General features: G+C 37.6%; 1 protein-coding gene across 1 annotated transcript in view; it reads right to left on the bottom strand.

Moving 5' to 3' along the window:
• The window catches only part of eif2b3 (eukaryotic translation initiation factor 2B, subunit 3 gamma), a 36,493-nt gene extending 31,814 nt beyond the window's left edge, over positions 1–4,679 (bottom strand). The window contains exons 1-3 of the mRNA XM_072688234.1: positions 4,370–4,679; positions 3,862–4,017; positions 1,001–1,158 (exon numbers count right to left, since the gene is read on the bottom strand). Of these exons, the coding sequence (XP_072544335.1) occupies positions 1,001–1,158; positions 3,862–4,009 (306 nt within the window). The 5' untranslated portion in view covers positions 4,010–4,017; positions 4,370–4,679. The remainder of the gene's footprint in view (positions 1–1,000; positions 1,159–3,861; positions 4,018–4,369) is intronic.
• Positions 4,680–15,090: the final 10,411 nt, after the last annotated feature.

Genomic DNA, 15,090 nt, shown 5'->3' on the forward strand with positions numbered 1-15,090 from the left:
TCAGCTCGTCCACCCTGAACCCGCTCACATGGGAGCTATGTGGGGCCAAGAACTGCTGGGGCAGTTCCACTGTTGCTAATAGCAGATCTGATAAGCCAAGTTCATATACACTCACCAAGCACTTTACTAGGAACACCTGTATACCTACTCATTCATGCAATTATCTATTGAATCTATCGTGCAGCAGCGCAATGCTTAAAACCATGCTTCAGCTAATATTCACATCAACCATCAGAATGGGGGGGAAATGTGATCTTTGCGATTCTAAGCATTGTATGATAGGCTGATTTGAGTGTTTCTATAGAATTTAGCACAACAGTCTCTAGAGTTTACTCAGGATGATGTACTGAAGAAAAAACATCCAGTGAGCAGAGGTTCTGCGGAAGTTCTACGCCTTGCTGATGAGAGAGGTCAACACAGAATGACCAGACTGGTTGAAGCTCACAGAAAGGCTACAGTGACTCCAGTTCCACTCCAAATAGGGTGAGCAGAAAAAGCTTTTTAAAAGGCACAACATGCTAAACTATGAGGCAGGTGATCCAGAACAGTAGAAGACTATGTCTGGTTACACTTCTGAGAAAAAAAAAAAGCTGTTTAGTCAAGTTCAGCAAGACTATGCTTCCCTACTTGCACGTTACTGCACTGTGGCAATTTGTATTTTTTCATAGCTCTGAAACTTTTCATATGTGCAGTTACTCAACCAGTAAATGCTGTTCTTTAATCTTATTATATCTTATTTGGAATATAAAACCGATAAAAAGTGGTAGTAGTAATCTATTACTTATGTAGTATTTCAGTTAGAGTTGGTATCGGTACTCTGTATCGGCAGATGCTTGATGTATTGATATTGAAAAGGAAAAAGCGGTATCAGTGCATCCCTACTAATTTTGGTTTGTGGAGATGTTTCTATTAAATGACCCGTCTTTTAAATGTAAGCTTAGGGCAAAGTACTGGGGTTACTAAGGGTTCCAAGTTGGGCCCTTTCAGTTTTGAAACCCACCTTGATCTTCTGCTGGATGTGTCTCAGTGCATCAGCAGTACCCATATCAGCATCCTCCTGGATACACACCACGTCCAGCTTCATCTTTACGTCCAGTTTCAGCCGCTGCTCCGTGCTCAGGGCCTTCTGCACCTCCTTAGTGGTGATTACTATAACCTCTGAGCCAGAAGAGACATCAACAAATACATGTTTGTTCTTTGGACATATCATTAGCATCATCAGTCAAAGTTCCATAGCAAAATAAGCCATAAAAACATATTATTACAATCTTGTGGACTTTTTCTTTTGGAGAGGCCTCAGAGACTGGAGCCAAGAAACAAGCAACACTTCTGATAACAGTAGTTATGATATGTTCCCACCATGCTTTTCCTCATAAGTTACCTTTAATAGTGTCCAATTTTTTTTTCCTGTAGCTATATAACTGTTAACCGGATCCTTTATAATACATGAGAGAAAAGAAAAATGCCTGGTAGTGATACAAATACGGTGGCGATTTGGGTCGTGAGAGCGTGGCTCAGAAGAAATTATTTTCTCAAATCTCATATTTAATCTAAAACTCAAACTTATTAAAAAGTTATGTTACTAGGCCAATGCTCACTAACACATAGCAGACTTTTAATACACTTTTACTAGTTTTTCCTGCCAAAAAAGTCCTGCACACAGGCCAAATGAAAAAGGCCTGTCCCAGAATTTGGCTTAAGTGAATAAACATTTTCTTGCAAAGTTGCTTACTTACTGTAGTTTGCGTTAAGACTTGTAAAAGCTAATTGCAGAACCTTGCTGGCTGGCTTGCTGGCTGTTAACAGGGTTTACTCTGCCATGCACAAAGGTACATACTGTACTGCTGGGCAGGCTAAAAGCCATAGCCACAAACTTAATTCCAGCAGGATTAGTAAATAACAGCTAGGTGTGAACAATAAACATTTGATTGTCATTAATTCAAGAATGTGCACCCCCTTATCTTTACTTGAGTTTAAATGTATTTTCTTTCTGCAGTTACAGCAGTAGTGTACACTACATTAGGTAAAAATCTGAGATGGAAGACATATCGAAAGGTCGGGTCAGGTCAATACAATAGCAGAACATTCAAAATTAGTTTTAGGTCGAAATAAGGCCAATTTCTGACTGTCTCCAAAACCTTATTTTTAATAAGCCTTGCTCAAAAGTAATTTAAAGATAATTCTGCACAAAGAATTGATCAGTGACTAGGTCCTGACCAACTTTACCCAATGGAGAATACTATAAATTGTCTTGAAAGCAAAACAATCTACAGCACATAAATTAAGACAAGGCTGACTCTCTGATCGCCTTAACAAGAGTTAAGCAGTTTTGATTCTATATATATACACTCCAATGGACACAGATTCTCTAATGCTACACCTGCTACTGAAATCAAAATGAGTTGACTCAAAGCAGAATTCAAAATAAAAACGGCATTATGGCAGTTTCTCAAATTTAGGTTTAGATTTTATGATGATAGCAATGCTATCATCTCAAAGAGCAAGGAACTACAATTAATCATTAATGAAAATTATAGCTGTAATATTCAACTTTGTTACTAGACTCACAAATATAAAAATGGAAAGCTTAAGTTGTAGTTTAATAAGTGTGCTTAGTGTATACTTTAGCAATCAAACTCATTCACTGCTAATTAGATTTAGAAACATTACAAACTGTTTGTAATAAACTAATCAAACAAAACCATTTTAAATAGCTCAACACAACTTATATAACAAGTGGTTTCTCCAAATTCAACCCAAAATGATACTTGTTGCAACAAAGTTGTTGTTGTTTAATTGGTTTGTTGCAAACCAAATTGCACTAATAATAAACATTGTTTGCACTGGGGTTGGAATCATTTCGTTTGCTACTGTATATAATGGTTAGTGTACAATTACAGTTATTTGCTTGTTACATCAAAGAACAGTTCTAGGGCAGCTTTAACATTTCTCAAAATCCCAAAACAAGAAAAGTTGTTAGAACTCAGTAGAAAGTAAGATGATGCAGCTATCTTTACTGGAGAAATCCAGAAATGTGTATATTGGCATCAGGTAGCAAAAAACGAGGAATCATGTGTCGGGGTGGGGTGGGGTTAAATAATGGATTTTATCCTGTAACAAAATCTGTCCTAAAACAGTACACATTCATATTGTTAGCTGTGTATTTTTTCCTGTGGGGTGGTAAAATGTATAAGCAGGGTTCTAGATGCTCCTCTCAAGTTCAAGGTGCATTAAATACAAATAGTCTATTTGCATAGCGGTTTTAAAAAATATATACTGAGTGTGTACTTCAATAAAATTCAATGAATACTGAAGACTTTAATATTGCATAATAAAGTGTTCACAACAATTGCATGAACTATGCTGCGTTTGCAGGGGAACTGTATAGAATGCAAGGTAGTACTCTAACAGCTGAATGGCAACAGAAAGGGATATTTCAAATATCTCTTAGTTTAGCCAGCTAACATATGCCCAAAAGTGAGAACTGTTCATTGGGAATGCACCTCAGTTTTCTTAAATATTACCACTACATTAGGAATATATATTTGTCACATTTAGCATTTTATCTGTGCAATATAGCAGTATTTCATTTTACAAATGTATTTGTTAGTCAGCATTCGAGTAATACAAGTCAGCAGTAGTATGAGCTTTTTTAATAACATCTAATAACTTTTATTTTGTGAATTCATTCTTTTGTACCCTGATGGTTGGTTAGGAAAACAAGTAGTATTGATTGGTAGCCACTGCTGTACAGAATAAACCCACAACAAGGGATTTTGATTTGTGACATGACATTGCAATAAATTACAGTATGCTACTGCATTTACAATGACGGTAAAATATTCAGCCTCTGTGGTTCACCTTCGAAGCCAGCTCTCTCCAGCAGGTTGAGAGGGTACCAAATGAGTGGCTTGTTCCCAACGGGCAGTAAAGGTTTGGGGGTGTTGTAGGTGAGGTCCATCATTCTGGAACCGCCACCAGCGGCCATCAACACCGCCTGCAACTCCATCTTTCTCCCTGCCAGGAGAGCATGAAACATTGACAAGTCCCATACTGCAAATGCCATACTTCTTATCATCCACACACAACCCAGATGTTTAAACGACTGTCTAACTGCACCTCACGAGGACTTAAACTGTAAGAGAGTTGTAATTCGCCTAAACGTATTATTATCATGGCTTGAGATCTAGGCACTATAAATAACACATTTCGTTTATTTTAGCACAATCTAGCTAGCTAGCTACCTGTTATGCTCTCACCCAGCAAAACATGCCAGTCACCCACATGACGACGCGACTGAGAAATGTTGTTTACCGACAATAAGCAAACATAGCAGAAGAATTTAAGATTATGAACACAGTAAACGTACCTGTATCGAGAGTCAACGATTTATTATATAGAATTGAAACTTATTACATCCAGTCTCAGCTCTGGCAACTGCGGAGTCAATGTGAACCAGTCCGCTGTAGCGCAGCAGCTAACGGGCTAGCTAACACAGAGCTTCTACTACAGATGAAAATACACTGGAGGTGAAGACAAAGTATTTGGAAACGAGTCTGTTTATAAAGAAAATAGTCGCTGTGGTAAGAAAAGTTTGTACTAATATATGAGACGCTTGTTAAATAAAGAAAATGTGTCACTGGAGCTCACTAGCGGCTAACATGATGACATTCGTGCCGCTCAGAACTGGACATGTGGGAAACTTCATCCAGTAACTTTAGTTCCTAGTTTGAGTGTTTCTTTAGGGTTACCCCTCATTTTGGGGCAAACGAAAACAAAAACAAAAAAATAGCAACTACATAAGCACTAGTTTACTAATGGAGTACATTAATACTCCAATAGTAAAATGGTGACAGAACGGAGGGTATTTCACAAAGCAGAATCTCTCAGTTAGCCAGCAAACTTACACCCAAAGATGAAGACTGTCAGATTGGGGGCTTAGTTTATCTGGCTAAACTAAGAAATTGTCCTTAACTCACATAGGGCTTGACAAGTTCTTTTCCCTTAAACCATATATTATATATTACATCATATTATATATATATATATATATATATATATATATATATATATATATATAATATGATGTAATATATATGATGTAATGATGTAATATATATATATAATATGATGTAATATATAATATATGGTTTAAGGGAAAAGAACTTGTCAAGCCCTATGTGAGTTAAGGACAATTTCTTAGTTTAGCCAGATAAACTAAGCCCCCAATCTGACAGTCTTCATCTTTGGGTGTAAGTTTGCTGGCTAATATAATATAATGCTGGCTAATATAATATAATTTGCTGGCTAATATAAATATAATGAACTTCATGAACACTAAGAATAATATATATTTAAAAATGTAAGTTCCTAAATGGCAACAGTAATGGCTATAACAAAAATAGAAAAAAAAACATGTGCTTTTAAATATTGGTTGAATAAGTTAATCACACATATTGTATATATATAACTGCTTTTATTCAAAGAAATTTTTAATCTGCAGATGAATGGCCTCAGCTTTAATTCATTCATTCATTTATTCATTCATTCATAAATAAGTTCCCTGCAAGCACCATTTTCCAAGTGTCCATTTGTATAAATATGTAAAAAGCTAGTGACAAAGTAATAAAGTGCAATATGGTCCTTTTTTACTGAAATGTGTACATTTGTACATACATTTGTGTATGGATTCAAGCTGTTGGTGCCAAATTCTGACCGTATCATCTGTGTGCCTCAGCAGAAATCAAGATTAATCAGACCAGGGTTAGTTTCTCCAGTCATCAACTATCTAGTCTTGGTGAGCCTATGCCCACTGCGGCCTCAGCTTTCTGTTCTTGGCTGACAGAAGTGGAACCTGACCTGGTCTTCTGCTGCTGTAGCCAATCTGCCTCAAGATGGGTTGTGTTGTGTATTCTGAGATGCTTTTCTCCGCAAAACAATTATTATTATGTGTATAGTTATTGCAGCTGGCTGTTTTTTGTGAGTTAAAATAAAATAAAATAAAAACTACTGAAATGTCTGCACTGGCTAGCATTACAGTGCACAATGAGGGGAGAGGGAGGGTCATCCTACCCACCCAATACAAATACAATTATAAACTCACAATAACAGCAATAAAAAGGAAAAATATACAGTCAGATCCATAAATATTTGGATGGTTACACATTTTGCCTCTGTACAAGTGTGCCTCTGTACACCAATCCACTTAATTAAAAAAGAAACAATCTTTAAAGAGGGTTTAACAAAACAATTGAATTCACCCTTTTTGGCAAAACATAATTGGAAAAATTCAGTTTTGCCAGGTTTCTACAGCAGCCACTTTGTGGGTCTTTCTTCCTTCAGTTTCTTCAGTAAGTTCAAAGTTGCTTTACAGGTACTGTACAGGGAGGCACTATCCCATCAGTTTGTGCAAGTATAGCTCTGTACACTGAATTTATCCCACTGCTTCTATAAGCAGTTGTGTCATTAATAAACCAGTGACTCAGTTTTATATGCAGCCATACATGCCCATGACAAAACACTGCACTTCAGTCACATTTTGATTACATCATTTTAAGTTCATTAGGTTGGTGGACAGAAGCAAATGTTATGACTGTCCAAATACTTATGTATATGTAGTACAGATTGTGTTTTTTTTGTAGCTCAACTCCTGTAAATGCCAGGAGCCACTGGCTATTTATCAAATAATAAGCCATAGCATGTAAAATGCCTGGGAATACAAAGGGTTAATTAATTAAATTATTATGTAATGAAGTCAATATATAGTTAATAGACTGCCCATGAAGAACATACATTTGTAAGCCGAGTCAAGGGACAACATTTGAAAGTTATGATGTGGCGGAAACATAATTTATGTAATATTTTATCTCCATTCAAACTGAGCTTTGTGTGCCAAAAAAGACAATGCTCCCTGTGCTCCACTGCACTGCGAGCGTAAAGCAGTGCAGGAGAAAGTTCCCCACTCCGCCCAGTTCCCCTCAGTCAACAGACATGGCTCAAACCCCAATTCACAAACCTCCGATGTAACAGCAAATTGAACTCTGGGAATGTGGCTTGGCTTTGTTTTCTCTGGACAGGAGATGAGCTTCATTGGTCGCTGCCTGTGGAGGAAACATTGGAATAACAGGGCAAGCTGCAGCAACCCCCCCCCCCCCACACACACACACACACACAAACACACCCTTTATAAAAAAAAAGTTAAAGCACAGAGAAAGATGAAGTCAAAAGACAGTGAATAGTAATTTCAACAAGCCTGGAAATCCATTTATATTTTCCATCAAGCATCGATGCTGTGTTTCTATAGGTTACCATAAATTACGTTACTAGGATCTTATGAGCTCCAGTGCCCAGTGCAAAAGGAGTTATTGGGCGCCCCGATAAAAACAGCCTTAAACAAATAAATACATTTACAATTTAATTTGCTCGGTTAGCCTCGGTTGCTATGTCCCAATCAAATTGGTGCTCTAATGTAGGCTAATATTTGGAGTTTATTATTAAAGGAGCCATATCCTACAGTTTTCTTTCATTTTAGTTTGTCCCTGAGGTCTGTTAGAATGTTTGTCTGGGCTTAGGCAGCAAAAACAATCATAATTCATTTTATATGACCATTTTACAAACCCTCCAGTCTGTTTTTGTTATGGGGATGTTAACCCGACTGCAAATATTAAAATGTATTCCAATCCTAGATCCTAAAGATTCCAAAGATTTGGTTAATATCATTAACCAAAATGATATTAAAATATTACATTAAATCTAATCCTAAACCAAATGGAATGAAAAGCTCTCTGTCTGTGTTGAGACTTATATAACACATTAGGATTACTCGATTAACTTATATGTCTCACAGCAATTGATCACCATGGCACCATGGCAACAAAGACTACATGCCTATCCTGCTCCAGGTAAGGTCAATTCTGAGATATAAATCATAAACAGATTTTGGACCAGGGCTGAGCTTCAGATCAATTAAACAAAATCTGTGACCAATGAAAACTAAGCCACTCTGGCTGCTTACCACTAAGTTTCTATGTACATGCAGGCAAAGCCAATTTCCACACTACAGTTCTCATCTGCACATACCTACCATTTTCCTCGTCCTATTTCTATATTCTTATTTTAGCTCACTAAATCCAAATCCAACAAAAGGAAACTCCTCTCGAGAATCCCTCATAAGAAATGATCAGTTAATTGAAAGCCAAGTAAATTAATGCAAAACCCTATAAATAAAGCATAAACAGGTTACAGGAGGCATCAGTGATGAAGAAAGAACACTTTATGTAACGAATGACAGAACTGTCTTCACATTGTGATAGCTGTCAATACCAGATCTACTTGGGAGAACAAATAGTGTCTATATGACTGATCCACTCAGCATTAAACTAATCATTTTGAACATGCCTGTCAACTAGTAAGGACAAGAAACTATGCTATTGATGTTCTGACCTGTAGCTCTTGCTAAGAATATAAGTCATAGACAGTAACTTATCTGAAAGTATCAAAATGGGAAATTGGGAGTGTCTCCTCCACGCAGGACAGGCTTGAGTGTGACTACCCTGCCTGCACTGCCTGTAGTACACTTGCTACCATACAGAACAGGCTGAGTACACATCTCTTTTTAGTGGTTACATTAATGGTATTTCCATTTAACAGACAAAATGATGTGTAACCCCTAAACTCCTGCTCTATGGTCTCAAACTGTATTTACCTTCTGGCAGGTGACCCTACAGCAGCTTGCGTCTGTCACGTACATGGTATGAATGGACCACTGACGCTTGGCCAGCAGGAATCGCCTTTAATGACCATAAACAAACGGGGAGGAAAAACAAGCATTGGCGGTCATTTACATTTTTATATACAGCTAAACACACAAATTTGCTTTTTCGTTTGTCCATGCAAGAGTAATGATGCTAATTGATGTCGGGAACGTGCATCAGATTAAGCTTCACACCAGGGGCTTACAGATGCGTGTGTGGCGGCTTGCTGGGCGCATGTCTACACAAACACACAGCCTGTCTGCAGGCCAAAAGAAATAAACAGTGCAATATTAGTCTGAACTGCCAACCCTTGGCAGATACTCATGATGTTATCTGTCATTTTTTTGAAGCGGAAGGTCTATGTTGCACATCAGTGTGCTGAAATCAGGGGTGCTGGATTAAAATTAGGAATGGGTGAAAATGTGCCTATACCAGTGTCTCCATTTGCATTGTATTAGAGCATTCAACATTATACAGGTAACCCAGGTGTCCTAATCTGTCATAATAAGCTAACTCCAAGTTAACACATTAGCCACAAGCTAACATGCATGTCACATAATTTAAAATATACAAATATATAAAAACATCATTTTTAAAAATTGGTGTTCAAATAAGGTCCAAGCTCAATGCCAGTCACTACCGGGTCAAAAAACTTTGGACTCCACAAAAAGTCCAGAGATTTAGCTTACTAGACATCTTTCTGGCTTCTGTAATGTATCATCAAGGTCTCAGACCTGGTTGTGACCATAGACTCTGTGGTTGTGACTGACAATGAGTGTGGTGACAAGGTACAGCCAAAAAGAGCGCAGACACGTGGTAAGGGCAAACCCAGTGGAGGAGTTATACAAGCTGTTCGTAAATAGTGATGGAACCAGCACTGAGTGCATTGTCCTCTTATTCAGTGGTTTTGTCAGCAATCTTTAGAAACTGTTGGCGAGTGGCTTAATTTTAAAACTAACCTTGGAGACCAATTGTCTAATGCAACTGATGAAATGGCACTGAAGCCAACAGATAAGGGTAGGCTAAAGACTATTCGCAAGGGCAGAGCAGCTATTTCATTCAAAATTCCCTCCACCCCCTCAGCAATAAACTGGTGACCAAAGCATTCCTGACTCAGCTATGGAATAATCTTAAAATATATGCACTGTTTGTTTGTTTGTCATATATGTATGAAAGTATCTCTGCCTAATTAGAAACGGCTACCTTGTACTTACGCTCACTGGCCACTTTAGTCGACTAAAGCAACTTTCTTCCTCATTCTTTATTTGTCTTTATTTGTTTCAAATCAGATGATCTCTGTAGATAAGATATTATTTGGGTAATCCTTGGGTAGACTATGGATTATTCCCAACAGAGCAGTGACACTGAAATTGGTTCAACTGGTTCAAGTGTACAGGCTCTTACCGGTACACCAGAAAAGTGGACCTACAAGATTTTTTGAATAAAGTGTCCATTGACAGTGCATTTGGATCTGTTGTCAGTTATGGATAGATTAGAAACATGCTCCTTTTATTTTCAGTTCACAATGTTAATGGCTAATAGATTACACAAACCAGGCAGAAACACGATCCAGTTTGACCCTGCTGGTTATGAGGATTTTGTGAAAACCCCTGGGTCCAGCTGAACCTCACTACAATCTGGCAACCATCATCTCTACAACCCATGCAATAAGACGTTTTATGTTCTAATATCCTCCCATTCGTCTTTATTTACAAGCTGTTGGCTACATGCAGGTGGCATCATTTTTTTGCCATTAAACAGCGCACTCTGGTCTCAAAGCCGGGTCATCATAAAAGTCAACGTCTGCCACAGACACTTCTGCAGCGATTTAGCCACTCGATTTAAAAGCTAACCTGTGGCCAGGACATGCTCCACTAGTTTGAAAGTACAGAAAGAAACGACTTGTCGTTGATAGTCTTAATGATGGCGTGGACTGGTGGGGGCACTGTGAGGAAATGCAGCCCAGGTGCTGGAACGTGAACCACAGCCCCTGACGAGTGTCTAGAGAGCTCTGTTAACATGCTGTGTGGGACAGGTCTAGTGGTGGGGCTTGATCTAAAGAAAAGCCTACAAATATGTCCAAGTGGGAGGTCCTGCTGGACCCCGAAGCGCACATAGGGATATTCATTTCCAGTTTGTACATAGCCTGCCAGAAATCTAAAGACGCCTTGCCTTCTATTGAAATGAAATGAAATTTCTCGATTAAACTTGATTTAATCTCAATTTAAAAAAGTAATATACTTAAATGTACCTTCTTGATGATTTTTTTTTTTTTACAATAAAGATAAGATAAGATAAGATAGTCCTTTATTAGTCCCGCAGTGGGGAAATAATATTAAAATATGTTTTTTTTTTGTCATAGTTTAGTCTTTTACTGAAAATGCCTTTGCCTATTTTTGTTTAGGAGTTTAGTGGGGAAATAATATTAAAATATGTTTTTTTTGTCATAGTTTAGTCTTTTACTGAAAATGCCTTTGCCTATTTTTGTTTAGGAGTTTAGGAGGGTCAATTTCCCATGTCCAAATGTCCAAATGAACATGACTAGTGTGATGCTAAGAACGTAAAGCTCAAAGGAGCTGGAAAATTAGCATTTTCATTGTGATGTTCCCCTGCATAGCATTATGACAGTGACAGGGACTAATATGGACTTTGGGCACTGCATGTGTGTGATTTGATTGTTTGAATAAAGTAAAAACAAAAATAGAGAGATCATTATTTTCATTGTTTAATTTCACCTTGTTTATACATATTCATACTTACCGATATTCTGTCAACACTAAAAGAAATATGTAATGGTGCTTTTGTATTAAAATAAACTAGTCTCAGTACTCAAAATTCAGTACAGTTTTAATTATATTTCAGGAGATAAAAATGTAGGGCTAGCCATTTTTCCCAGTGACTCTTATTAGTATTAAATGGAATCAAACCCTGACACTCCATTTTTTGCCTAGCATAGCCTGCCTTTGCAAGAAATGTCTTGTTGGCAATAAAAAAAATACATTGTTGAAATAGTCAAAGTTTTGTCAAATTGGATGTCTGACAGTGACACATTTAACATATCTTAAGTCACTGCAAAATGAACCTTTTAAAATAAAATTCCATTCCAATTCCATTACACAGAACATGCTGAACTGAATTCGTAACCATACAAATGCAGGTGTCTGAGTGCATAAAGCCACTGCAAATCCAGTAAAGCCCTGGTTTTGAAAGCTCTTCAACCCAACAAGTCACACTTGACATTAAATATCTCCTCCACCCCCAGTAGCACCCTCCCCTCCTTGTGAGACGGATAGATAGACCCCAAGCAAAACTCTAGAGTCGTAAGGCTACCACAGATTTGAAGCTGTGCCCCGATTTCCTCTGATTTCCTATTCTTGGCCATAGCAGGTCTTGTAAATCATTCTCAATTCCCTTAAACAAGCCAGTTGGATTAGGTTGGTTTAGATCATAAACATTCGCAGGGCCAGACCACCCAGGGAGTCATCAGGGCCCTGACCGCCGCCTTCAGGCCCAAAGCACAACATGCTCGGTGTGGTTTGTGTTTGCACCTCTTCCAGGACTGGGAGAGAGAGAAAGAAAGAAAGACAGAAAGAGAGAGAGAGAAAGAGAGAGGGCCCCAGCTGCCATGGAAACAAAAACATCCCCCCCTTCCCTCATTCACGGTCAGCCACCGATAGACTGTGACATAGATAAACACACTTCGCTCCATAGGCTCGAACCTCCTTCGTCCCACACGTCTCCAAACTCCCTCCTTTTTCAAAAGCGTGGAAAAAAGCGTGGAAAAAAAGAGAAGGCGATAGCTGCCATTCACGTGGCTTTACGGGATGGCTTCACAGACATAATAAAGTTCAGAAAAATGGGAGAAGGCTCTTGTCAGGACAAGCGAAGGAGCTCAAAACCATTTTTTGGGCCTTGTTTGCACAAGAGATTAGGGTTTATGGGGAAGAGGTGATGACAGGAAATGTGCAGGTTAGGGACAGCCATGTTTTCACCAGTATGAAGGAGTGAGGAATTAGATAGTCTAAATTATTATTTGAATTCATACATGAGATCAGATTTTTTTTGCATTTCATTTTTATAATTGGTTTGATTCAGAATTTTATTGTTATTGTATTTTATTTGTGAATTGTATTTTTAAATATTCATATATAATCAGTGTTGTTTTTAGATTGACTATTTGTACAAGCAGAATCTCTTTGGCATACATGCAGGTTTATACAACACATCACACATGCTAGCTTTATGTGCATTATTTTACAAATTTCTTTAACCCAATTCTGACTTGAATGACTGTATTACTTTGATGAATTGTTACCATATATTGATAAAAATGTGGGCCTGTTTATTCATATATTGTAAACACTTTCTTATACCAGTGTAAAGGTCAATTTTTGTAGATCAGGCATATCAGGAAAGCTTTTTATGTTTAAATGTGCCAAAGATTGCATGTATTCTGTATTTTAAACTTGCTTTTTGATGTATAAATTGTAGGTACGTGACTTTGGTTGAGGTGACAACCAGATTTACAACCCTATACTTTGGCTTAACACAACATGAAACATGCTGTTTTCCCTATTCTGGTGCAATGGCTCAGCTTAGTATAGCATTCCATAGCATAGCATCTCATAACATAGTACAGTTGTGTTTTTAGCACTGTAACAACTACTTTGACATTTTCTTTTGAATGAACAGACAACAGGAGTTTCAGGGTCACTTTCACTTCCAACTCCTAATTCTGTCAACTATGCCAAAGAAAATACAGTTCTCCATTATAAGACATCCTATATTCTGATCAACAGATCAATTCTTTTTCCTCAGAATCTTTCTATCAGAATCTTAACATTCACACTGAAGTGAAATATAGATTAAACTAATTTTATAAATGAAAATTGGCAGCTTACAAAAAACAGTGGAAAAATAGTTAAAAAAAGCAGTACTTGATTCAATATTATTATAGTGATTCTATACCAGAATATTAAAGGAATAGGGAGGGACAAGAGGGAGTGTATTATTGTGAAATAACAGCACGGCTGTGATGAAGCAGACACGAGCCATGCTGTTATTTCACAGTGACAACATTGAGTGTTTTCTTTTTTTACGTTAAATCTTTGTCCTAAACAATGTTCAGAAGAGTAAAAAAACATGCTGTTGTGGTGAAATGGTTCAAGTGCTTCTCAATCAATTAGCTTCTGTGGCCAGAACTAAGTGTTGTATAAAGTGTGGCTAAATGTGGCTAAAATTACATGTTTATTTCGATGCAGCAAGATGCATCAATGGATTTGTACATCCCTAAAACCATGAATCATTCGTTACAAGTTCTTCCAGGGTCAAGTGTAATAAAACCATGGAATGACACAAGAAATCGACAAAATCCTACACCTAACCATTAGGGTTACATGTAGGGCCCAGTCCATTTCCTTCCCCCATACTCTAATCACCCACTTTGTCACTATTTCACTGAATTAACCTTGCTTCCGTTATCATCTCTCATTCTTCTGTGTTGCTGTGGCTGTTTATAATCTGATCAGCAACATTTCTGTTGAGTTTATTCTGCTTTTGTTGGAGGAACTGTCTCTATTGTCTAGGGAAGGCTTTTTACTATAATTTGGAGCATTGTTGAGAGGATGTGATTGCATTCAGCAACAAGATCAGGATGTTGGATGATCACCACCCCAACTCATCCCAAAGTTATTGGATGGAGCACCACCACTCCAGAGAACACAGTTCCACTGCTCCACTGCTCGGTGCTGGGGCTTTATACCCCTCTGGCCAATGATTGGCATTAGGCATAGTTTATTAAGTGGTGTCCACAAACATTTGGACAAATAGTGTATGTATGTTGCAGCTAGATAAGTAGCAAAATTTGTATGTGCTAGTTAGGCTAGTCTGACTAACTGTGGGTAATATGTAATAGTTACCGCTTGTACTTGTTTTGCGCGCTGCAGCTTGCGGCAGTTGCTAGATCAGATACACAAACCTTTTTCCAATATTGTGCAAAAATCAGGACACCCTTCAATTAAGTTTCTTGTCAAAATAGCCATTAGCAAGTCATTATTTCATGATATAAAATAATCCACTTCAGATCATTCTAATCTGGTATCTAAAACTGGAGTACAAAAAACAAATAAAAAATAAGACTCTTATCTTTGAGAGATCAATGTATATTTAAGCAATAGAACACGAGAGGAACTGTGTATTGTGAAATAACAGCGCAGCTTATTGATTTCACAATAACACACAACCTTGAGTTGAACATGAAATAAATTAATCAGACTATTTAATATGTATATACTATATATTAGTATTTCCTTCCACCAAATCATAGTTCCTTAACTAA

The sequence above is a fragment of the Salminus brasiliensis genome, chromosome 9 (assembly GCF_030463535.1).
Source record: "Salminus brasiliensis chromosome 9, fSalBra1.hap2, whole genome shotgun sequence".
In the NCBI taxonomy this organism is placed as follows: domain Eukaryota; kingdom Metazoa; phylum Chordata; class Actinopteri; order Characiformes; family Bryconidae; genus Salminus; species Salminus brasiliensis.